General features: G+C 36.4%; 2 protein-coding genes across 5 annotated transcripts in view; one reads left to right on the forward strand and one right to left on the reverse strand.

Moving 5' to 3' along the window:
* Positions 1 to 1786: 1786 nt before the first annotated feature.
* dlgap3 (discs, large (Drosophila) homolog-associated protein 3) overlaps positions 1787 to 26225 on the forward strand; it is a 200952-nt gene continuing 176513 nt past the window's right edge. Inside the window, exons 1-2 of one of the 4 annotated variants that reach the window (XM_058754477.1) lie at positions 1787 to 5432; positions 5891 to 6174. The gene's annotated coding sequence lies outside the window, so the exon portion shown is untranslated. Of the gene's footprint in view, positions 6175 to 19096; positions 19114 to 26225 lie in introns of those variants that run through there. The other 3 variants (XM_058754475.1, XM_058754476.1, XM_058754479.1) reach the window with 3 other exon arrangements.
* gja4 (gap junction protein alpha 4) lies at positions 8997 to 13080 on the reverse strand. Its single transcript, XM_058754482.1, has 2 exons — positions 12946 to 13080; positions 8997 to 10498 (listed from the first exon to the last, which is right to left on the reverse strand). Exon 2 carries the CDS (start codon positions 10493 to 10495, stop codon positions 9449 to 9451), a length of 1047 nt encoding a protein of 348 aa, XP_058610465.1. The 5' UTR covers positions 10496 to 10498; positions 12946 to 13080; the 3' UTR covers positions 8997 to 9448.

Raw genomic sequence — 26225 nt, forward strand, 5'->3', positions numbered from 1 at the left:
TTACAGTTCATTTTTACTATTTAAAATAAATGCTTTATATTTTAATAGATTTCAAAATGTAATATATTCCTGTGATTTCAAAGCTGAATTTTTAGCATCGTTACTCCAGTCACATGATCCTTCAGAAATCATTCTAATATTCTGATTTGCTACTCAAAAACATTTATTGTTATTATGTTGAAAACAGCTGAGTATAATTTTTTTCAGGTTTCTTTGATGAATAGAAAGTTCAGATCAACAGCATTCATCTGAAATAGAAATCCTTTGTAACATTGTATAAATGTATTTATCGTAACTTTGGATCAATTTAATGCATTCTTGCTAAATAAAAGTATTAATTTATTATTATACTGACTCCGAGCTTTTGAATGGTATAGTGTATATAATTTTACAAAAGCTTTTTTATTTCGGATAAATGCTGATCTTTGGATCTTTCTGTTCATCAGAGAATCCTGAAAAAAATGTGCACTATTTTAAATAATAATAGTGTTTCTTGAACAGCAAATCAGCATATTAGAATGATTTCTGAAGGATCAAGAGACACTGAAGACTGGAGTAATGATGCTGAAAATTTTGCTTTAATCACAGGAATAAATTACATTTTTAAATATATTCAAATAGAAAGCAATTATTTTAAATAGTAAAAATGAACTGTAAATATTATTTCACAATATTACTGTTTTTATTTTGGAAAAAAAAAAACTAATGCAGGCTTGGTGAGCAGAAGAGAATTCTTTAAAAAGCATTAAAAATCTTAATGTTCAAAAACTTTTGACTGATAGTGTGTGTGTGTGTATATATATATATATATATATATATATATATACATATATACAAAATTTTTACATTGAATTTCATAATTAACTTTCATGAGCTGGATATATGTAAATAAATAACTTTTATGAGCTGGTTATACAGTGGTGGCCAAAATTATTAGAACAGTAGTATTTTCACCAGCTGAAAAATGATGATGAGATCAGATCTCTGTTGTCAGACTCCTTGTGCAAACAAAAATCTCACTGGATTATTACATTTAATGGCAAAATGAATGTTTGGAAGTGCAAACTGATATTTTCTACTGACACACTATACAGCAAAAGATAGGAATAACTGACTTAAAACCATTTTTAGCTGGTGAAAATACAAGTGTTCTAATCATTTTGGCCACAACTGTATAATCAACTCATATTTCAACTCATAAGTTATTTATTTATGAATTAAAGTAAACTAGTCATGCAGCATGTTTTTGAATGAGCTGCCTGTAACCGAATAGGCCATAACCCTTTAAAAAAATAAATTAAAAAAATCAGTTAACAGTTAAACTGAATACAGTTTCATTTTAGAGTTTTTAGTAAAAATATATATTTAAAATCTGATGTATTTACGATTCTCTCACCATGGAAATAGCCATATAAACTGGCATGGTCAATATTTTAAGTTAATTGTGTAATTGCGGAATTATAGATTTATAGATTGTTTTCTCCCTGTTATTTAAATAAATAAATAAATAAGTAATGCCCTTACATTGACTTCTATGATTTCAAAGGACAGATGTATGGTCTGTTTTCTCTGCTGTGCATTCTTTTTCTTTCAGCACACAGCTTGACTAATGGAAAACAGAAGAGCAAGACCACAAATCCCCAGAGTGTACTTAATAGAAGTAACCCTAACATTTTCCGACATAAGTTGCGCTTCATTGCTGCCAACAAGCTAGTGAAACTTTATGAGTGCTGATCTAGATTTATATCAGCAAAGTGCATAAATGCTGATACCAGGCACCGGCGGCTTGTTTGCCTAAAACAGTTTTCTATAAAAGGTTATATTTGAAGTAGGGGTGTGCGATATATATATATATATATATATATATATATATTGTTGTTTTAACGATGTGCAATTTGATATTATCGAGTATTTTGCAAAAACCAAACAGAACACCTACGGAGTGAATGCTTGCATTACGTGATGAAGTCTAGACTTGTGCGCATGCGCATTTAGTGTGTTCTTTCACTGCGTGATTCAGTCTAATAAAATGCATTAAGAATGATCACAAAATTCAGGATATGCTTTGGGGGCAGAAAATATGTAAGGAATAATTGACGACGGGCCGTTGGATTATTAGAAAAATAATGCACACCCGAGGTGGTGATGCGGTCATGACGCGAAGCGGCTGTTTCACAGTGCGGCTCATTTCAATAACTCACAGCAAGAAGGAAACACAGGGAGGAAAATCTATATTTAAATACTTTCTCTTGCAGTTATATCGTCTGGTAATTATACTGTATATAAAATGCGGGCTCGGCATCAGGGAGCCGTTATTAATACACAAGGCATTGAAACTGCTTTTGAACAATCGGTCATCGTGTTATAGTCTCACTTTCAAGATACGCAATCGTACAAACTGACATTTCACAAGATCAGATGCTTGTCAGTGGTGTTCAGGATCTGTAAATCATTCGCCATCATCCTCAGTCATCTCTCCTTACTCTGTTTATGTGGTAAGTGAAATCTTATGTACTGCAATGTAACAGGCTACAGCTAGCAAGGAGCTAACCATGCCCCTTTAGTGGCTCGCGTTATTTGCTTTCCTTGCCTTTCTGAATACAGACACCAACCCATCCCTGCACTTCACTTCCCCAGCACAGCCTGGAACATAACATTTATTTCCATGGTCTGCCATTTTCGCTGTTGTCCGTGCTTGTTTATTTACAATACCTGCAGAACTTCTGATGGTTCGGCTGGCGGCTGTCCTAGAACAAGGGCGGGTTTATGCAAATGTTGGGAGCGTAACTATTAGTGATCCGTGTTATGTTTTGATTCGCTTGTTTTTCAGTGGTCTTTTTTTATTCACGAGATTTACATAAGAAGGAGGAAACTATGGTGTTTGAGGCTCACTGTATGTCATTTCCATGTACAGAGCTGTTATTATTTAACTATGCCAAGGTAAAGACAGTTTTTCATTCTATGGCACCTTTAAAATAATTTCAAATACCAGCATTCAATGTTTTATGTTTAAAATATAAAAACATCATGCATTTAAATTAAGGTTAAAGCAATGTCCCTGTGAGCTGCATTAAACAGTGTGTAAATACATCTAAATGCCACTTCAGATGCAACTTCTGCAAAGATTAATTTTGTTGATACTGGTTTCATTTATTGCACAATAACACACTCAGCAAAATATCGTCTAATTATCGTTATCGAAAAAATATTGAGATATCTTTTTTTTTTTTTTTTTTTCAATATTGCACACCTCTAATTTGAAGCCATATTTCAGCTGAACTCAGTGAATGGCTTGAAGTCAGCCCTAAAACATTTACATCACTGTAAATGCAATGTAAGTTTTGCTCCACATTTAACTAATTCTGCCTGTTATTGTCTTTGCTGATTTCAGGGAAAATGTGTCTGTCACTTTCTAATGTTATACTTTTTAATGTCACTTTGACTTCAAGTCCCCACAACAATATTCAAAGGCTCCATGATATTTTCCTGTTGTTTTGTGATTTAAGATTTTTAAAATATTTTTATTCAGTTTCTTCCCAATATTTTAAAGCTTGACAAAACTAAATGCATGTTCTCTTTCTTTCTTTCTTTCTTTCTTTCTTTCTTTCTTTCTATCTATCCAAGTGCATGCACCAGTTGTGACCACACCACACTTCATTATGCCATTTGACATAATACTACAACTATTTTACACACGACATTCAAAAATATTTATTATATTCAAAAATGCCCACAGAGTTATAAGATTTTATTATTCCAGTTCTAGTAATCACACTTTAAAATTAGGCTACATCATACAGGTTTTTACAGTTTAAGAAGTTAGTTGTTTCGTCTTATTTTAGATTATTTTAAGACCCCGTTGGAAGTTTTCAGAGGCCCCTTAGTGGGTCATTCTGTTCAAAAATAATGATTAGTTTTTCTTTTCTCAATGAAAGCAATCATTGTGATTGCTCAGACTGTGTTTGAAACATCCTGTCTGAAGTTATTTATTTATTTATTTAATTCAGCCTTACGAGAATGTCATGCCTACATGTAGGTCATATGACTGGCTGTATTTTGTATGGGTACTCCTATTCCCGTATGTCCAGTAGTTGTGTGAGAGAGGATGTGTTGTCTGGATTGTTTGTGCCTAACCAGGTAGGAGACTGTGGGTTTGGTACTGGAAAGGTGCTAGTATGTCCCAGAGGACAAACAGCCCTATTGTTCCTGAGTGATAGGAAGAAGGAACGACGCCTGCCGGCCTCTCTCAGCCCTTCAGTCAGGATGTGTACAGCCTCTCTGTACAATTACAGCATAATTATTCACTGTAGATTCCCATCAGCGACAGAAACAATGGAGGAGCGCTCAAAATTCTCCCCTTTCCCATGGGTTCAACTGTTCAGTTCCCACAACCAGTTACTTCTGTCCCCCTTGAACCTTTTTAGGTAGTCAGAAACTGACTTCCATTTCCTTCGATATGGCCCCCTAGGGTCTTATCAATACCCCATTCCAGGTAATTTGTCCAGATAATTATACTGTGAGAAGTGAAAATGGTGTGTCCTACCACATTATTTTTGAGCATTAGGCATTGTTTTCATTAGTTTTAGTATTATTGTTTTTATAATAAAAAAATCCTGTTTTATGATTCCTGTTTATTATTAGCAAGAAATAATCATGAAGTTCAAATATTGATAGTTAATACTGATATTTACATTTATGGTGGAATTTGTCACAATATTGCCAATTATGGAAAGGAAAAAAGTAATATTAAAGGTCTGCCACAAATCCCTGATATTTTTGAGCATTAGGCATTAATTTTCATCAGTTTCATTATTGATTAAGCTCGAAACCTGTGTCATGGTTTACAGTCAGGATGTTATTTTAATAATGACTCAATTCTGTCTTGTATGACTGTGTACTATCTGATCAGCTCCTTATCTAGATTAAAAAGCCATGTGCTCTGACTCATCTGTTTTCTGTGAGATGAGTTGTTCATATGATGATGTAGCGGGTAAAAAATTAAAATCTCATAGACTTGCACTGAATGACCCAAGCCATACTGTACAGAATATCGTAGAGACTAGTGGTGGGCTGCTTAAAATAGCCTAGCAGCCATATAGCAATGCACTAAAATCCATTAAAAAAAAAAAAAACTCTTGGCAACATGCTGTATTGGCAGTTATGTAGGTAAGCACCATTCCTATTGTATAGAAACATCTTTCATTGTAAAATACTTTAATTTAGTATTGTACTTGCACGTAATTCACAGTTTGAAGAGCTGATGACGTCCTGGAACTACTGCAGGTGGTATTTTACCAAAAACAATGTAACAATGCCCACCGCTGGTCTATTGTAAGGCTGAACAAGCCTGAACAGCCAATGCCTGGAGAGACCAATGGAAAAATCAGGAAGCAGATACAAGCCTATTTCCTCCAGGTTGTGAGTTCTTAACTGTGAGTTGTTCTGACACACTTCAGTTTTAATGGTTGTGACTTAACATAAATGCTGTAACACAAAGATAATATCTTCCACAAAGAAACAATGTCATACAGGTTTGGAATGACATAAATATGAATAAATACTGACAGAATTTCCCTTTAACCAATGTTTAATCTAACCATGTTAACCATGTCTAATCTTACCATTATTTTAAAGACTCTACTATTCAAAAGTATGGGATTAGTACGATTTTTAGAACTTTTATTTTGTCCATTAAATTGATCAAAAGAGACAGTAAAGACATTTTAAGTTTTATTAATATGTAAAACAGTTTTAAATCAGGTTAGACTTAATATTACTGTATTTGTTATCAGATAAACATGTTTTCATAAGTGACTTCTTGGAAAAACATTTCCACAGAAGTGCAAGCACTTTGATTTTCAGTGACATTCTTGTGTGTGTGTTTTTTTAGGTCTCTGTTTTCTCATTGTGGATTTTTGGACTTCTTGTTATGGCTATCACTTAGAAGACATGGTTTTTAATCAGTTCAGCTGGCAGGAAGTACATGTGACCGTTTTGCACTGCATACATTGGCATATTTGCCTGATACTGCGGCCTTCAGACCCCCTACAGAAAGAAGTTTGGCACTCAGGCTTAAGTCCCCATGGGAAGCAGGTTGACTGGCCACTCGAAGCCACCTCTCATCCAGAAAACACCCACACACCTCCGAGCCCAACACAGACTGCTGCTTCTAAGGTACGTACCGTTCATAGAGTCCTTTAAAACCTGTTTGTTTTTCCTGTCTGAGGCTGGTACTCAGGGAAAGGGAAATGCATCAGCATTTAGAACAACAATATCAGGATGCAGAAAGCGACCCGCAAGAGTGGCAGCTCATTTTCATTGGTGCTACTCTGTGAAAATCACCTAAGGGCATGCGGGCAGGCAGTGTCCCTGCTGGGTTTCACAAATAGAATGACCTTCGTGACTGTATTCAGCAAAGTAACCTCATAATAGCTTGAAGAGAGCAGACATCCATGACTTTAGTTTTTTTTTTTGTATCTAAAATGACAGACATCTGGTTTGCCTGGTTAAATCAACTTTGCTGGTCTATTTGATGCATGTGTGGGCATATTAAAGCACAGCTGGCACGATTCAGCTTTTGTAGGTGGTAGGCTGAAGAAAAACAAAAGGAAACACTGCAGAACAAGGGCTTTTTTCCAACCTAAACGGCTCTATCAGATGGAGAGTCTACCAATCAGTCTCTCGTTCACTGTCTTTCTCTTTGTTTGGCAGCTGAGGGGAACTAAAGAGGTCAGTCCTCACCAGCTGTTTGCTGACCCACACATCTTGTGTAGCACCTCTAAAGCCTTGTATTGGCAAGAGATGACAGGCTAACCGTTCGTGCAGGCCAGCTGCGATAGAGAGAACTATGCAGTGGGCAAAGACTACAGGTTATGGTTGGCAACCCCACAAGCACAAGACTCATTAATCTTTCATAGACTGGAGCCCAACAGCACAGATAACACCCTCTAATAAAACAAAATTTCCATTAGCCAGCAAAAGATAGCACTGTTTTTTTTTTTCTTATTCTCATTGTATTGTTTTGATTTTACCCTTTCCGTAAGAAACTGTCCCACCTTGTAAATTACCCATCACTCCATTTTTCCTGCTACAGATAAGTGCTTATCATTGTTGGGACGGCTCAAAATTGCTGAAAATGACTGCTGTGGAATGTGCTGTACTCATTGCCAGACAGGAAAGTAAAGGCCCTGATGATATCGGAAGGCTATCTATTCTGAAAAAATGTTTTAAAACAACCAACAAATAACACCAGTGTGAGGCAATGAATTTTTGTTCCTATTTGATCATATAAGTATTAAAGTCCGTGTAAAGAGAATTCTGAGAATAGTTTCTAAACGCATTACAAATGTTAGAAATGTATTTCTGAACACATTACAAAGACTCTGAACTATGTAGTAGTGAATTGTGGAGTTAAACCGTTAAACAGTTTTTCACCAGTTCAGGATTTATTGGGCAGGGCTAAAACAGTGGCTCGATGACGCAATGGAGCCACCGAGCGTGGCCCCGCCCCTAGCGCTATAATAACTATGTTGAGAGGTCAAGTTCTTAGTTTGTCTTTTTTAATGTCTGTGATGTTAGATATACAGATTCTAGGCAGGGACGGTTCTAGGGTGAATGGTCTTAGCCCAGAGACATCAATATGTGGCAGAATAGCCTACATACAATTTAAAAACATGGAGCGTTCGAAACGCGAGCTGTATCGCTTTTTCTTCTTTCAAAGAGCACTGGAGCTTGCGCTCTTGTGGTGTTTGCCGTTGCCAAGCAACCATGAGCCGCGCTCGCTTTGAGGACAATAAGGTTTCAACCAAAGTCTCTTGGTTTCAACTCACTGCAGCGCTGACGCGCGTTGAGCGTGCTTGCCGCGTGTCTACAATTAAATAACGAACTTGCACGCTCAAACATGTATGGCTGTATAAATCCAATTAAGCTACTAGAGGTAGCATCAGTAGCATCCATTCAGGTTGTAGCAGTTTTTGACAGTTGACAGAGACGGCCGCTTTCCCTCGAGTGGGCGTGGTTTCAGCGCCGACAGCGGACACGCCCCCAGCGTTTGAGAGTCCTGCTTATTTTTCAAAGAACTTAATTTAGTTAGACTTTGTATATCGCTTTAGTAGTTGCACAGTTTGTGATTATGCTATAGCAGTTTTATATAACCCAGGCTCACTGGGAAAACCTAAACATGCCTGTGTCAAAATTTCTGCGAAATAAAATTTTGAATGTGATATGTCCAGTGAGAGTTGCTAAAACCACATTTAGCTAACAGATGAACCTGAATCTGGCAACATTTCATTTGTAGGTTACGTTGGTTGCTGTGTGTACACACATACTTATGTATTTGGAGCTTTGCAAAAATGTAGATGCACGTTTTTCCAATAAATGTGCCCACAGGTTCATTCACGGCATGTTTGAATTGCAACTTAAATTAGGGCTGCACGATACGTCGCATGCGATATTTAATGCGCTGATAATGAACGTGGATTTGCGCAGCTTGTTAGTGAACAACGGCTCTGTGTAGTAAATGCAGCTCCATGTGAAATCACGCACGTGATGGAAATTACCGCTGATTACAGAACCGGCTTTACTGACAAGATGCGCATTAAATATCGCATGCGATATATCGTGCAGCCCTAAAAATTGTTCACGTCCTTGTAGTACTTGTAATTACAACTTGTAAATATGCAATTTTCTAAGAGTGCCGACTTGTGCCACCCGAACGTCATACAAACGCTCAAAATGGCAGCTGCTTCAGCTGAAAAATGCAGTTATTTTGTGAAGCTTCTGTTTACAAATTACTATAATTGACTTACAATCTTAAAAATTAAGGATAATGTGAAAATAAACAAAAAACAAACAAAGTTTAAGGCATTTGAATTACTTGTATTGCGGTTTTGTCTATCCACCTTATTTTTAATTTGAATGGTAATAACGACATGGCATGGATGCAGAATACATTGACCTATCTAACAAAGACCTAATCATTTTCAGAAGTCAAAAAATGGAAGAAAATCTTTTAATGAAAATAAATATTAAATCAAATATAAAATAATTCATAAATACATTTTAAATATTGTATATACAGTCGGTTGGTATGGTTTAACTTTGATTTTGGACTCAAATATTGTACATTATGCACTACCTTATCTGTACCAATATCAATCATTCAGTTCAGCACTAGACTTAAACCCACCCTTCACTTTGGCATTTTTAGACATTGTGCTTGTTTCTCTTAGGCTCAGTGGTTTGAGTTTTTCCTGACCTCGAGCCTCTCAAAACTAATCACTACTTGAGAGGCTCCCGTATCTGGTCACAGATCACAGAAGACAGTTCATCCCAAGGCACAGCCCATTTCCCTGCCTATCTAAACAAAGGAAATGGCTCTCGAATGTACAGTAAACCACTAACAGTCATTTACACATAGTTCTCCAAAATGGTTCACATTTAGTGGACCTCACACATAATGTCTCGATTTGTCTTCAGTCTTGTGGTGTTTTTTATGAAGATTGTTTTTGGTTATGGCAGGTTTCACATTGCTAATGCAGTTTGAGTAGCTAGGAAGCATGTCCTCTGCTAAAGGAGGATCTCTTTTATCCCAGTCCAACCCTGATGCAGGGTAGCCATCATGTGCTACAGGAAGAAAGAGATGGTTTCTTTCCTCAAATGATGGTATTTGAGCTTTGGCTGGTGTTGTTCTAGAAGAAGTCGCCCTAATAAGTTTATTAACCTCTTCCTCGCGTTGATATCTCTTCTCTAGGCGATGTGTTATCGCTAGCTTAAGCAGATGGAGAAGCTCCACAATGTTGAGGAGAACAGAGACCGCAGCAATGACCTGCGTGTATATGGTGAAGATCGTTTTTTCTGTGGGTCGTGAGACAAAACAGTCCACCGTGTGAGGACAGGGAAACCTCTCGCACTCATACTTTGCCTCGATTACAAACCCATAAAGCATCCATAGACCCACAATGAAGCCAATCTCAATGAAAACCTTTATCACTATGCTAGTCGCATAAGCACACATCAGTTTCCCTTTGAGCTTTGGAGGTCCTGGAGCTTTGTGCTTCTTCTCTGTTTCCTTCGCCTCGCTCTCTTCATCTTCCTCCTTTATTACTTCCAACTTAAACTCGTTGGTTTTTCTCTGTTTCTGTCTTCTGCCCTCCTCCTCCGACTTCTCCTCCAGACTCTTTTCATTTCTAGCCCTCAGGGCCACATAGCCAAAGTAGAAAATGGTCGGTGTTGAGACGAAGATGACTTGCAAAACGAAGAAACGGAAGTGGGAGATGGGAAAGGCCTTATCATAGCAGACGGACTCACAGCCAGGCTGTTTGGTGTTGCAGACGAAGTCAGACTGTTCGTCGTCCCATGCAGATTCCACCGCCGTGCCAAGCACAAGCATGCGGAAGAGGAAGAGCACAGTTAGCCACACGCGGCCCACGCCAGTCGAGTACTCCTGACCTTCCTCTAGCAGGTGCTCCAGAAAACCCCAATCAGCTCTGGACATCCTCTGCACAGGCAGAAATACAGGCTTGAGATAGTGAACCATATATTGAAACACTGATTTTTCTCTAAATTATCCAGGTAGAGAGCATGAGTCACCCTTAAGACCACCTCAAAGAATAATGCTCTGATCATGCAGGTTGTCTGGATTTAATAGGGAACATACTGATTCTGTTTTTCATTTCTCCTGCAATTACTGAAGCAGGTTGCATCTGGCAACATACTTTTTCTGTTGAGTCATTTTATCATTTTGCATGGGCAATTTGTACATTTGTTGAGGTGAGACTGTTTTATGAACAGCTGTAAAATTTACTGAAGTGATTCCAAAAGCTGTGGAGTAGTGTGGCTTATGTTAAAATTTGCTCATTAGTTATTTAGTATAACCTAGTTGCAATTTAAATCGAGCTGTAATCAGTCATTAGATACATAGGTCAAATTGTTTTATGTTTTGAAAAAAGTCCCTTTTCAAAATGCAGTTTATTCCTGTGATGGCAAAGCTGGATATTCACATGATCCTTCAGAAATCATTCTAATGTGCTGATTTGCTGTTCAAAAAACATTTCTTATTATTACCAGTGTTGAAAACCATTGTGTTGCTTAATAGTTTTGTGAAAACTGTATTTTGTTTGTTTGTTTACAAAATAATTTTATTAGAAATACAATATTTTGTAACATTATAAATGTCTTACTGTCAGGTATGATTAAATTAATGAGCCCTTGCAGAATTAGATTAAAAATTAAATTAAATTATACTATATTGGGATGCACAATATATAATTTAGTTATCATCCAATATTAGTGTTTTCGTTTCTTTTTATATATCGGTATCAGTCAAACATTGGATAATTATTTGTGCAGGCTTATTTACTCTATTTTGATTACATTTGCCATCATCTAAAACTGAAGGTTATTCTTTAGAAACACCAATAAAAATGTAATAGCTTTTAAATGTAATCATTAGTAAATCTCAAAATTAATATCTATTGTTCATTATGTTGTGATGCCTACTGACTTGTAGTGCACATATCTGGTTTTAGTTTTTAGTATTTTATTTGTAACGTATAAATAAAAAGCACAGTAAATAATGTAATAATAATAATTAGAAAATTAAATTATTAGATATCTGTATTTACATTAAAATACATATCGGTATTTATAATACCAGTTATCAAGCTAAATGACCCTTTTAACAGTGCTAGAGAGAAAAGAGCATGGATGACCGACCCTGGCCCCTGCGCAATGAGAGTTAGTCATGATGGACAGAGAGTTTAATAATGCGTAATCAAGCGTGTACTTCTAATGAGAAAGCCCATCTCTTTTCACAGAAAGTCCATGGGACGCATGACCGCAGCATTCCCTCTTAAAAGATTCACATTTGTGTAAACATCCCATCAATGCTGCTAGATAACTTTTCTTATTTGTTTGTTTATTTACGCTCTAATTTCTTTGGCTGGAGGCTTGGTTTGTTTGTGTTTGCTTACATGAACACCAGGCAGGTCTGTTCTAAACTTCTAAAATTGTTCTAAGAAATACTTTTTGTCATGGCTAAAGGGGTTATCTCAAATAGATTTAGCCAGAGGAACTGTCTGAAGCAGTTATGTCTTGTATAACCTAATAAAGAAATATGAATTCTCAGGAACTTTAGTTCACAGGCATTTAGTATTCATCTTTGTCATGCAGCACTAAACAGTTTTCAGAAATGTCTCTTTTTTTTTTTTTTTTTTTTTAAATTTCAAGTTTGTTTCTTTTATTTTTTTTTAAATTCTTTCTTGAATATTGTGAACACATATATAGTCTACAGTAAGAATACACACACACACACACGTTTGTTTTTGTGAAAAGTGGGGACATCCCATAGGCGTAATGTTTTTTATACTGTACAAACTGTATGTGCTATTGCCCTACATCAACCCTACACCTAACCCTACCCCTTACAGGAAACTTTGTGCTATTTCAGATTTTCAATACACTCCATTCTGTGTGATTTATGCGTTTTGAAAAGTGGGGACATGGGGTAATGTCCTGAAAAGTCACCTTCTCCTTGTAATACCTATGTCGCACCCTTGTCATTATACAAATTTATGTCCTCATTTGTCACAAAAACGCACGCACACGTCGCACACACACACACACACACACACACACACACACACACACTTTTACAATCAGAACTAAAACCATAACAAAAAGTAGTAGTGTTTTCAATGATATTCAATAAAAAGTCAATAACAAGTATTATATACAGCAGTTCAGAAGTTCACATATATTCATAAAGAACATTTCGAACTTCACATTTTTTGAATTCACAATGATATATGTCGAACATTAAATAACCTAATTTGGTTGTTGGGGAAATTGATTTTATCATGGCAGCCCAATTAAATATTACGTAGCTTCACTCTCATCAGTAGACTGAACTCTAAAACACAGTTTATCATATATGAACGCTCTTACCTGTCAACCCTGTTTTATGTTTATCTTCTATTATCTGTGTGAGGAGATTCTGCCGCTGAGAGTTTTATAAGCCCTTGTGGTCGAAGCCCAGTTGTTTAATCAGAAAAAGTAACAAGTGAGGGAAAGGAAACTTTCCCATGCCTTATAGTGGCCCTCCCACAGGAACTCAGTGCAGGAAAGGGAATGGATGGATTCAAAAATAGATTTTCTGTGCTGAGCCTTTCAAAGGCCAATTTCGTCATGGAGAATTACAGTGTTTGAACATGCATATTCCAGTCTGACCTATTTTGAACTTCGGTCACGTGTATTTCTTGTATTTTAGAGTTTACCCTTATGAAAAGACATACTGTAAGATTATTTGTAATTTGCACCTAAATATATATATATATATATATATATATATATTTTTATTTTTATTTTTTTTTTTTTTGTGTGGCAAAACCCTAATCATCGTTTAAAATAATTATATATGCATTATGTAATTGATGTGTAATTCTATATACTTCATTAACCTTAAGTAAAATTTTAGGAGATTGACCAAAAAAAAAAAAAAGTGTATGAGAAACAGATCTGTGTATTCTCTTTCTTCACCACAGGGAGGCCCTATATACTAGCAATGTAGAGGCAGATGGCTGCATAGAGGAATGCACATGCTAAAATGACTAATTATTGTAATTTCGTTGTTAATTTCAGCATGAATTGATCTTTTTTTCTTCCCTGCGCAGGTTAAAGACATGAAATGCTGCCTAAAAAAAACACACTAAACTGATGGCCAAGATATTTCAGATGGTTCATGACATGTTGATACGAGGCAGTAAGATGGATCCATGTTTCACCCTTCCTAATACCTCAGTGCATTTGGGTATAAGAGAAGTTTATCTTTTGATTGCGGTAACTATCATGCCCCCATGGATTTTCATTTTTTCTTTTTTTGTCTCCACTAAACCTTAAGTTTATAGCTCTGGGAAAAAAACAATCTGTTTAAAGCGATTATTTAATTTAAAGCGAAGAGCTTGTTGTGAGCTCACTTATGAAATTTTTGGAGGAATAATATTAATAATTCATGAACATATGAAATATTCATTCTTATAATGCTTTTCATCCTCTTCCTTTGTTTACTGCATTTTGAAAACATTTCAGTATGCTACAGTTAGCACAGGCCGTAGCAGAGAAATCTGCTCCTAAAGCCTGATGAACTAATTCCTAGATTACCCTCTGAAATATTAGCGCTTTATTTCTTGAGTCCTTCCATTTTTTTATATCAACTAACAACCTCAGTGTTTATTCCCCACGGTCGTCTTTTCCTTGTACTCAGCATCACAGAAAACAGAAACAGTTTTCCAGTGAACCATTCCAATCAGTGCTGCACCATAAAAACTGTCAATATGCTGATAGGTTACTGACATAAAGACTTCTGTTTAATCTGCCGGCAGGTTACAGGCAAGAAAGCATTTCTAAAAGCTGGTTAAATTGTCAGTGAATCACCCTGACAAGCAGAGCTCTCGGTGTAGGATTGTTAATATGCTCATAAATGTTTGCTTTGAGCAGTAAAAGGTGCCAACATTTATGATAACCAACAATTATCCTGGGACACATTATTTATTACATGATTTAGTAATATTAGGTATTAACAGTGTCATAACGAATACTCTGCTTATGCTTAATACATTTTATTGCTAACATAAATATAATTTTATTATATAAACTAATTGTTAACAGAGCATTATGTAATTATTCACTGCTTCTTATGTTGTTCCAAACTCATATGACTTTATTTACATTTTTGAAGAATATCCTGGCCTTTTTACAATGTGATGAAAGTGAATCAGAGCTGGGGCTGTCAAGCTCCAAAATTACGAAAAACATCATAAACATGGTCCATATTATGCACTATATTCAAAGTCTTCTGATGCCTGAAATGTACTTTATTCACAGAAAAAGTACTTCACTGAAATACATTTTTTAAATTCTTTTGTTTGTTGTTTTTTTTGCTTGCTGTTTTGTTTTATTTTGTGTTTTTGTGTCTTTTTGTTTTGTTTTGTTTGAGTTAGAACTTCTTACAATGATTTATTTACAAATTGGACTAAACGAGCCCTCATTTGTCCTCCATTTGACTTAAGATGACTTGGTATTTGAACAATTCATGAGTTTTGAAGCTTGAAAACTCTAGTCCCCCATTTCTCTATTGATGATAATTATTTGGAAAAGAATGGCCAGTACATTATTAAAATTTTCTCACAGGTTTGGAACAACATGAGGGTGAGTAAATGGTGACTTGGGTAAACGAATACATTAACTACTAATATGAGTTAACTGATCTTCTTGGAGAATCATTCAGGCCCAGGCGAGAGAGGCAGAGAACAGCTGTGTGGGGGCACATTTCTGGGATTCAGTCACCATCACATTTTTCATGTCCTCTGATTCAGTCTACACATGGGAGGTGGAGGCTGTGACCGCACACTAAATTCAGAAGTGACCTTTAGCTGTGATTTGACACAAGCCTCAGTGGAAATTTGATTTCGGTTTTCTTCTGTCCTGCAATTGCCAGGACACACTGTGTGATGGAGACGTGTTGTGATGTGCATTGTGTATCACAAGACCATGTGATAGCTTGAGAAAATATCAATGTCCCTGCTGCCTGTCCCAGAGTGTGCAATTTATGAATGCATGAAACAAACATGTGAGCATGATATGAAAATATAACCAAGTTTATGAATCATGAAATAGCTTTGAGCTTACCGGTGCCATACGAGCCTGACTGTGATTTAGAAACAATCTGTGAGATGTTCACGCTCTAAATTGTGCTGATTGATGAAACATGCATTATGAAAGTGTGGAGCTGTGGTGTAAGGTTGAAGGCTCTTTATGTTATTACCACATCAGACACTAAGCAGTCATTACTCAACCATGTAATAGTAAATGTGGCTTCTCCTGTAATTATAGGCCTGCTCTATCCCCTCTCTATCATATTTAACTAAGAACCCGTGTCTAAAGGAGAAATTAAAGTCAATATCGCACAATACGTTTCTAAACGATCATTTACTTCAATGTACTAAAATTACCCTCCACCAGATGTGTTTCACCCATCACAAATCACCACTTTCATCCATAGCTTATATCACTGTCATCTACAATTATAGTGCATAGTGGCAGGGGACTGTCTCTCAGGTGCTTAATTGAATCTGTACAGAAAGAATGATGCAAAAATCTTACCATAATATTGAGGCTGCACTGCTTCCAGCACTGTTGCTGAAACTTACATCAGAGATTCATAAGGGAAGTGTGCTTAATGAAGTTTTTACAATGGGATATAATATATTTTTTGCAAGATTTTTGTAAATGCATAAACTAAATTATTTATCAGAGTAGATTTTAGAGATAGAGTAGATCTTTGAGATGTACAAAGTATAATGCTAAGGTCTCATTTAGTGTGTGTGTGTGTGTGTATATATATATATGTGTGTATATATATATATAGGGTATTTGGTTTTGGTTTTAGGACAACTTTGATGAAAGGTTTTGATCCACTTCAGATGTTGACTAGTGTGTGTATATGTATGTATGTGTGTGTGTGTGTGTAAATGGGTACTTGAATAATATAATATAATAATCATTTTATATCATTTTTATCATGATGTAATATCAATATTCATATGCTATAAAACCATGGTCTATATTAAATAGATCAAATGTGACAGTAAATACTTTTACTTTTTTCCCCCCATCTCATTTATTAAAAAACATTTAAGTATCCCTTTAAAAATTCCCATGTTTCCACATAACACACACACACACACACACACACACACACACACACATACACACAAATAAATAAATGCATGAGCAGCTGTTTTCAATATTGATGATAATAAGAAAAGATTCTAGAGCAGCAAATCAGCATATTAGAATGATTGCTGAAGGACCATGTGACACGGAAGTAATGGCTGCTGAAAATTCAGCTTTGCCATTACAGGAAAAAATTACATAATAAAATGGAAAACAGTTATTTTAAATTGTAGTATTGTTTCACATTATTAATGTTTTACTGTATCAAATAAATAAGGCTTATAGTGTTTCAAAACCATGCCACCCAGTCACTATTTTCTATGCAAATATTACAATGACATCACTGTTGGCTGTTAGATTTGCATTGAGTGTTTTATCAGTGTACGTCAATGGGTCTTGCTCTTTAATTAGAGCGCTTCAGCTGATCTGAGATCTGCTGCAACACAGTTGCTTTGTAATTTTTCTTGCAGTCGCTGGCCAAGGTGCTGAACATAATTAAATCATCCCATGCAGCAGAAACAGGACTTCACACCTATAGTATCCTCCTTTGAGCCTTTGTGTAATTGTTCCCATGGAAATGTAGCAGTTTAGACTTTGATTTGAAGAGCCATGCATGTTTTATGCAGTTTTTGAAGAAGTCATATTCCCGCAGGCCGGCTTACTAATGTGTGTGCAAAGTCTGCAAAGTTACGCTGCATTCATTTGCACAGAGTCTGAGTTGACACCAGAGGCTGTGAAAATAACACTCATGCCTGCCAAAACGGTGCCTGAGCCAGATAAAAAAGAAACCCCAAAAGCGTGATATTCATTTTTTTTTTTTGGAATATTAAATGGATGGTGACAATGTGTTAGTGACACTATGGAACCACAAGGCTGAAAGCATAAAATTAAGTCCAGTGATTAGTTTTCTGTGTTTTAATGAATGACTAAAGTGTGGAAAATAAATAAATAAACAGAAATAAACCATTCATTTTGCATGCCTTTAAGAAAGTGTTAGCCTTAAAGGAACAGTTCACCCAAAAAATGAAAATTTACTAAAAATGTATTTATCCTCAGGCCATCCAAGATGTAGATAAGTTTGTTTCTTCATCTGAACAGATCTGGAGCATTACATTATTTGCTCACCAATGGATCCTCTGGATCCTCAATTTTCTCCAAATCTTTTCCGATTAAAAAACAAACTCATCTATAACTCATGTACAAATTCTCATTTTTGAGTTAACGCCATGGTTTTACCACAAATAAGACCAAGTGGTATTTGTAGTACAACTATGGTTATATAATACGCCAAAAAAGATGGTTTCCACACTTTTACTACAATAAAACCATGGTTAATATATTTAAAGGAGGATGCCAACCCTCAGACAACACATAATATGTGTGTATGTGTATATGTATGTATATATATGTGCATGTGTGCTTGTGTGTATGCATATATATATATATATATATAGTAGAAACTTAATTTCCTGTAAAGCTGCTTTGCAACGATTGTATGTAAAAAGCGCTATATAAATAAACTTGAATTGAATTGAATTGAATAAAATAAATAAATAAATATACCAACGTGATTTCCACAGTACAAGGTGGACGCTTCCCAACATGCACTTCGGCATGAATAAATGTTCCTTTTTTATTTGCTGTAGCTTTTGTTAGGCCTATCACTTTTAGTTCCCTTTGTAATATTAATAGTCAGGTTTTGTATACTGAGTGTTGACGTGTATCTGCCTTGTTAACAACCAGAAATAACAACGGCTCACCATAATAGCGCTACAATTATCTATTTATTTATTTATTAGTACCGGTAATTTGTTTTGACAGAAAAAATACCTGAACTTATTGATTCCACGGAAAATTGCCTATAATGGTGCACTGTATTGTATGAAACAGCTATTAAATCTTGCAATAACTGCTGATGCGTCACCACATGTGAATATCACAGAACAACTAGAACAAAATAGCAGCAGTGCTCCTTTGTTTCAAAACACTGGAGATCCGTTGCTCCATGGATCCCGCATCAGTCCTGACATGGTGTCGCACGCGTTGATTTTATTCCATCACTTTTATCCCTTCCTAAACCACAGTAACAACAGTATATTCATTCATTAAGAAGCAGATTCGTTCTTCGGATGTATTTGCATGTTGTCTCGTGTGCGAGCGCATCTCTCTGCCCCTCCTCCCAGTGAGGTGCTGCGGGGAGTTCCGCGGACCAATGGAAACGCGAGGCTGGGACAGAGGGAATCCTGAGCGCTGCTGTCAGGATCTCAGACAGCGGCGAGTAACGGACAGTCCGCACGCGCCACGAACCCTCGGCCCGGAGGAATATTGAATAGCTGTTATCAGTACGGGAATGCGAGTCTGACCTGCTAACTTAAACGCAAGGTAAGCAGAACGCGGATGCGCCTTTAATGCATTGCATGAATTGCGTGGTTTTCTTGAGTCCTGTAAGTTAAGAGCTGGATATAATATTCAAATATCAATTGGAAGCTGTCACAGCGCACATGGACTTACCTCTTAAGATGCTCTACTCACATAATAAACATGTTTTTGATATTAGGGGTATGGGTTATGCCTTACAGGATATGTTGGAAGCACATCCTGGTCCTGCATGACAAGATATCCTTCCCCTGTTATAATTTTTTGAGATGACTAGTGGGTCATCTTGAACACCTGTACTAAATCAACCCACCTGCCTTGCTTCATCTCATGAGACCTTTGCAGCTGTGACAACTTGACAGCACTTAGAAGTTTTGTCACGGAGCTCTGGAGCCGTTACGAATCTAAGCACTTTGGGGGGATGTTCAGGGACCTCTGAACCTTGGAGCAACTTAAGTTAATGAATAATTGACTGTTTGTCGCAGAGCATGTCCTGGACAGGGATGCGCTAAACGGCATCACACTCACCGGTTATAGTCTGAGGTAGATGTTAAAGGTCCGCAGATTGAGCTAGACTGCCAAAGCACATCATGTGAAGGCTTTTGAACTGTAGGTTAGTGGTTTTGTCATAAAAATGCCATATGCATATGTGGATCAAATCATGTAATTCTGTGAGAAGGTATTGATTAAAATTAGTCTCCTCGCCCAGTTTGTTGCACGAAAGCCGTGGGCCTTGTAAGTGGAGAGTTAATGAACTCATTTGATATAGGATCTGAAAAAGGCTTAGGATGATAAGGGTGTGTTTTTCAGGGTCTTCAAGGCAAATGCTCACTAAGCATTTAATATTGATTCTTCTCGATGTGACTCGCTCTGTTTTCCATATCACGGGTACATACAGTTTAAATACAAGAGAAGTGGGTCACAATATGATAAACGTGTCACGAGATCATTTGCATTGATCTGTTGTTTGATGACTTGATGTTACTGGCTTGCAAGTGTGCTGTGTAGTTTCTGCAGCTCGAGCAGAGTCGAATTGAATAAGTAGGTTAACTAACTGCTCATTGACTCAATTATATTTCGCCCTTATTTAGAAAAATGACACGTGAACTGCTGTGTTTGATTCATTTCGTTCCGCTGGCATAGAGGCTTTTGCTTGGGGGGAAAGAGAAGATATACCTAATTGTTGGGAAGGAAAAAAGGGATCAGAGCTAATTATGCCAAGATAAACGCTTTGGTTATTTATATCCTCCAAATCCGTTTAATTCTTTTCATTGTCAAAAAAAGCCTGAGATAATGGAACGTATTTATGAGTACACGATTATGTGTTTTATCTAATGTTAAAGTCTGGCGGGTGGGATTTTTTTTTCGGCATCACTGAGGTTATGTTGGAATCCTTCCATTTTTCAAGTTACTTGCTAATTAAAGTTCATTCTATTATAGGCGAATGAGAGCAAAAGGGTTTCATTTAGGTTTGAGACTGGTGCGGAGCAAGCAATGTCTTTGCTGTTGACTTTTCCTCCCTCAGCAATAGACCATTGCCTTAACACTACTGCCCTGCCTATTTATAAAGGAAGCCTTTGGGGACTTACACTGCAGGCTATCTGCCTGTCCATTTTTATTTTGACCACCACTGTGAAGTTTGTAGTAGCTAAACAGACAGTCCCTCGTGCTCTCAAGGCACAGAACAGTTCCTTCAGCATTTTCACACATATTCATGTAAGACCTCATCTTTACTCGGATTCAGAGAGTAGTTATCCCTTCTGAGATTCCTCCTCTAGCTCCTGATTCCTCTTGATTTAACTTGAGCACAACGCCGTAGCTGTATCCAGACACACTGATTATGAAGATTCTCTGCAATGAGGCTCTGGATTTAAACATTGGGCCTTATTTACGAGCAGAATGAACTATTCAGAGGTGGCTCTGACTTAAAGGGATAGTTCACTTAAAAATGAAAACTCTGTCATTAATTACTCACCCTCATGTTATTCCAAACTCGTAAGAACTTCATTTATCTTCAGAACTCAAATTAAGATATTATTGATGAAATCCGAGAGCTCTCTGACCCTCCATAGACAGAAAGGACCCTACCACATTCAAGGTCTAGAAATGTACCAAGAATGTCAACCAAAAATAGTCCATGTGATGTCAGTGGTTCAACCGTAATTTTATGAAACTACAAGAATACTTTTTGAAAAAAAAACAAAACAACTAGAATAGCAACTTTATTCAGCTATACTTCTTCTCTGCGTCACCCTAGGGCCATTTTGGAGAATACCACGACATATGCGCTTGCTTTGATCTGCACACACAGTGCATGCATCATGATACTGAAAATGGTGCTAGGGGTGAGGTGGAGGAGAATTGTTGAATAAAGTCATCATTTTAATTTTTTGCGCACAAAAAGTATTCTTGTAGCTTCAAATTATGGTTGAACCACTGATGTCACATGGACTATTTTGTTGATGTTCTTGGTACGTTTCTGGGCCTTGACCGTTTTAGTACCCTTGCTGTCTATAGAGGGTCAGAAAGCTCTCAGATTTCATCAAAAATATCTTAATTTGTGTTCCAAAGATAAATGAAGGTCTTAGGGGTTTGGAACAACATGAGGGTGAGTAATTAATGACAGAATTTTCATTTTTGGATGAACTATCCCTTTAATTTTTTTATTTGTGAAAGTGACCATATTGTGAGTAATAATGTTAGTTGAAATGGAAAAAAGCACACCTGCTGTTAACCATGTGTAAATGGGAATTAAAACATCTGGGGAGAGCGCAAGGTCCATTTTACGTGCCAATTACTCAAATTTGTTTAAAAATTTATGTTCGATGGAGTGATCCGCACTCGTGCCATATAACATCACTTTAAGTCTGACACACAGTGAAACATATTGAGCATCCCATAATAAAAAGGCCATTTTATATTTTGTTTATCAATAAAGGAGTTTACTGGTATCTGAGTGCTTTATGAGCCAGTCCTGAATATAGAAAGGATCTTATATGTTCAGAGCATTTTCTTTGGCTTAAATAATTAGGTTCAGTAAAGAATGCTCTACTTCTCAGGAAATATTTTTAGCTCTATGGGTTTTTTTAGTCACTATATGGTTCTTTGGAGATAAAGTTGTAGGTTCTTTAGATCAGCATGTTGGTTTCTGGGTTATTTGAAGCATCAGATGGTTCTATAGGGAAGGGGTTTTCAAACTTTTCCCTGCTAAGTATTTTGAAGAGACCCACTGACTGAGATATACATTTAAATTGCCACGTATACAGACTTATTAATGAAGTATGTGGAATGTAGATATGTGGATATTATATTATGTTATATTATATATAAAATGGTTAGTTCCAGTCCTAGGTTCTGATTGGTCAGCAGTTGTGTTTTATTCACGATAAAGCTTTGACTGCTTCACCCAACAGTTCTGGGTATCACTGTGCAACACCCTTAGCAACATAAACAATCAACAATATAGGGTGAAACCTGTTCCATGTATTATGTATTTCAGCAAAATTAACTTTTTTTTTATTTATTGAATGAAGTATGAGTGACCCCCTCTGGTGTTGTGTTCCATCATTCATCTTTGATTTTGAGACCACACCCTTCCCCCTTCAAAGAAACTCTTCTCCTGCAGGAGAAACACTGATGTGTGCACGTGTCTGTGTGAAAGCACACAGTTTCCGAAATGAGGAGGCAATATTTACTGTATTAATTAGTTTTCTGTTTCAGGTATGATTCTGTATTTCCATATGTCCATAAATATACACTGTAATGACACTTAGAAACTCGCCCTGTGCAGTGAATTAGTCTGTTTTAAACTAAAAGATGGAAAACAGATGTTTTCTCATGCTGAGAGATAAGATGTATGTGTGTGACTATACAAAGATCATATATGGTGTTTAAAAATAAATGACATGGCAGATGAAAGGGTTCCTATTCTCTGTTTTTATTTGAGCTCCCTAAGATGAGGCATGTTACAGAACATTCTCTTGCCCTTTACTGTTTAAATTATTAAATTTACGGTTTAAATTTATTAAATTTATTTGGTAACACTTTACAATAAGGTTTATTAGTTAACATTAGTTAACAACATAAGTAAACATGAACTAAGAATGAACAATACTTCTACAGCATTTATTAATCTTAGTTCATGTTAATTTTAGCATTTACTAATGCATTATTAAAGTCACAAGTTGTGTTTGTTAACATTACTTAATGCACTTTGAACTAACATGAACTATCAATGAACAACTGTATTTTCATTAACTAACATTAACAAAGATGAATAAATAGTGTAATAAATGCATTGTTCATTGTTTGTTCATGTTAGTTAATACATTAACTAATGTTAATAAATGACACCTTATTGTAAAGTGTTACCATTTATTTTAATTTAATAGCTTTTATAGCTATTTAATGTTAAGGAAGAGACCTACTGTAGGTAGATAGATAGTGTGTGTGTGTGTGTGTGTGTGTGTGTGAAAAGCATATTATATTATATTATAGTATATTATACTACGGGGCCGTTGAATGCTTGAATCTGATTGGCTGATGAAAGTTCTATGGTGTGCAATTATTTTCAGGGAAACGCACGGCGACCGTAGTTCCAATTGAGCGTTTAATCTTATTGTTATACATTACTGACACTCTATCCTCCAATTTGATGCTGTTAAGTGCTTTGACACAATCTGTATTGTTAAAAGCGCTATATAAATTAAGATGACTTGACTTGACTTGACTTCCAGGCACCTCTTGACCGCATTACATGACCATATCACTTCGTCAAATGATTTCTGTTATTTCAAAGATCTTACAACAGCACAATAACCAAAACCCACAACGACACTGGACAAACAAATAAATATAGTAAACAAAAGGATAAAAATGACAGATCATGTCCATGTTTTTGCCACAAAATTGCGCTTTATTATGTACGGAAAGCACATACTCTATCTCTCCCGCTCTCTCTCCCTCACAGACCGCACATACATAACAGTTACAGTTTGCACACACACTAACATACATCGCACTAATGTTGTTAGCGCTACTCTGATGATTTTATCAGTAAACGACTTAAAAACTACATGACTGTTCGTGAACAAAAGGAACTAAGTTTCACTATAACTAGAGACATTGCTGCCGAACACTATTGAGAGACGCACAGAGGTAATTCTCTCTCTCTCTCATAACTTACTTATTAACTGTATTAACTGCATTAGTCTGTTATCAACGGCTCAAGCCTCCGTTACTAGGTTTAAAATGACGTTTTGGAATTAGCAGCGGAGGCGTTGGATGAGATGCGGAAGAAATAATCCTACTCACAATAGCGATTTAAGTAGAAATACCGGACGAATGCCTTGAAATATATCATCTGATCGATGTCTTGAGGTGTGGCAACTGTAGTATAAGCGGAATAATTGACTTCGGTCCGTTGAATTATTAGAAAAATGCCTCGGGTGTGCATTATTTTTCTAATAATCCAACGGCCCGTCGTCAATTATTCCTTATGTATAGTAGTATAGTATATTATAATATATATAAATCTTCCAGTTGTTATTTATTTTATTTTATTTTTTTAAGTATATTATATTCATCAAGTTTGAAAATGGAGAATGAAAAGTTCTTTATAGAACTGTGATGTCAGGCTGTAGAACAGTTTTGGATCTGTCATTGACTTTATTTTTAAGTGTGTATGTGAGAGAGTGTTAACATTTGCAGGAAAGGTGCTGCCATTTTGCCTGATGATGTGGTTGCTTTTCCGTATGATTAAGACTTGCTATTCTGGGTGGTGGGAATGGCTCTGATCAGCTTTGCCAATGACTAAGTGCCATTCATAGACACATGAGGAGTTGGCAGGCATTGTTTAAGTGGTAAGTAATTATTATAATCATGCTGGTGGTCTGTTGTAAGGGTCTGTCAGGAAAATACAGAATAAAATAGTTTTGATTCCCATATGGAAATTCATAAAAATAAATAACCAAGACTGTAAACGGAGATCCCTGGTAAGTTAAAAAGAAAGGAGACGATTAGTTGAATGGATAATCCATAATGGGAATGATCACATACAACAGTCGGAATATTATCAAAATTTTTGATGGTCTTCAAAACCTATTTGTCTATTCCAAAAAAAGGAAAAGCGAAACACACATGAGCCGCTAGAGGAAAAAATGATGTAATATGTGGAAAGATCTGATTTAAAGTAAGCATCAAACGAGTCCAATGCATCAGGGCACATCGATACATGGCTGGCAGCTTAAAGATGCAGTGGATAATTGGCACAAATGTATCTGCATGGAGAAAACAAATTACATTTTTGTCCATTCGTTTTGATATTCTCTGTGATCTGGTTCTGCATCGGCCCTTTTCGCCCCACCGACCTGTCCCAGCTAAGCAGCGGACGCTTGTGAGCAAACCTAGCAGGCTATAGCTGGGCTAACTGAGCACTGCAGTGCTCCTGAAGCACAGCGCAGAGAAACGGGCACATCAGAGGAAAACTGAAGAGCAAAGTGAATGGAGAACGAGTGCAGAGAGCGTAGAAGGGTGGGGAATATAGAACAAGAGTGAAACATGGCTGTGTGTGATTGTTGTTGTTGTTGCACAAGCTTTGCATACTCTAAACATATTAAGATATTTGCATTCACTGAATTATGGAGATTGAGAGTGATTATGTGTGTTTGTATACATGCATGTGTGGGGTTTTATACACCTTCTCTCTGTTCGCTCTGCAAATGGTCGGATTTTATTAATGGTTTTAATCATAGATCAGTAGACTTATGAGAGGATATATGCTCATCGCTCTAATTATGTTGTTATTATGAGATCTGCCCTGCACTCATGGTCTGAACCCTTTTTCACCTGCATCTCAGACTGCAGCTTAGAAATATGATTATAACTGTCCCAAAGGGCTCTCTGGCGTCTGCTTAATACACAGTTGGTTTCAGACATCTGAAACCATAGTGAAGATGCTTGTGTTTTTGATTAATTTCTAATTTAATACATTACAAATGATTTACATGAATGTCCTAACCAGACGCAACATAGTAAAGCAATAAAACTAAAAGCTATATTTAATGTTTTTACATGACAAGTGACCAGATATTCTGTTGATTTATTTTATATTTTATATT

This window comes from Onychostoma macrolepis, chromosome 19 (assembly GCF_012432095.1).
Source record: "Onychostoma macrolepis isolate SWU-2019 chromosome 19, ASM1243209v1, whole genome shotgun sequence".
Taxonomy (NCBI): domain Eukaryota; kingdom Metazoa; phylum Chordata; class Actinopteri; order Cypriniformes; family Cyprinidae; genus Onychostoma; species Onychostoma macrolepis.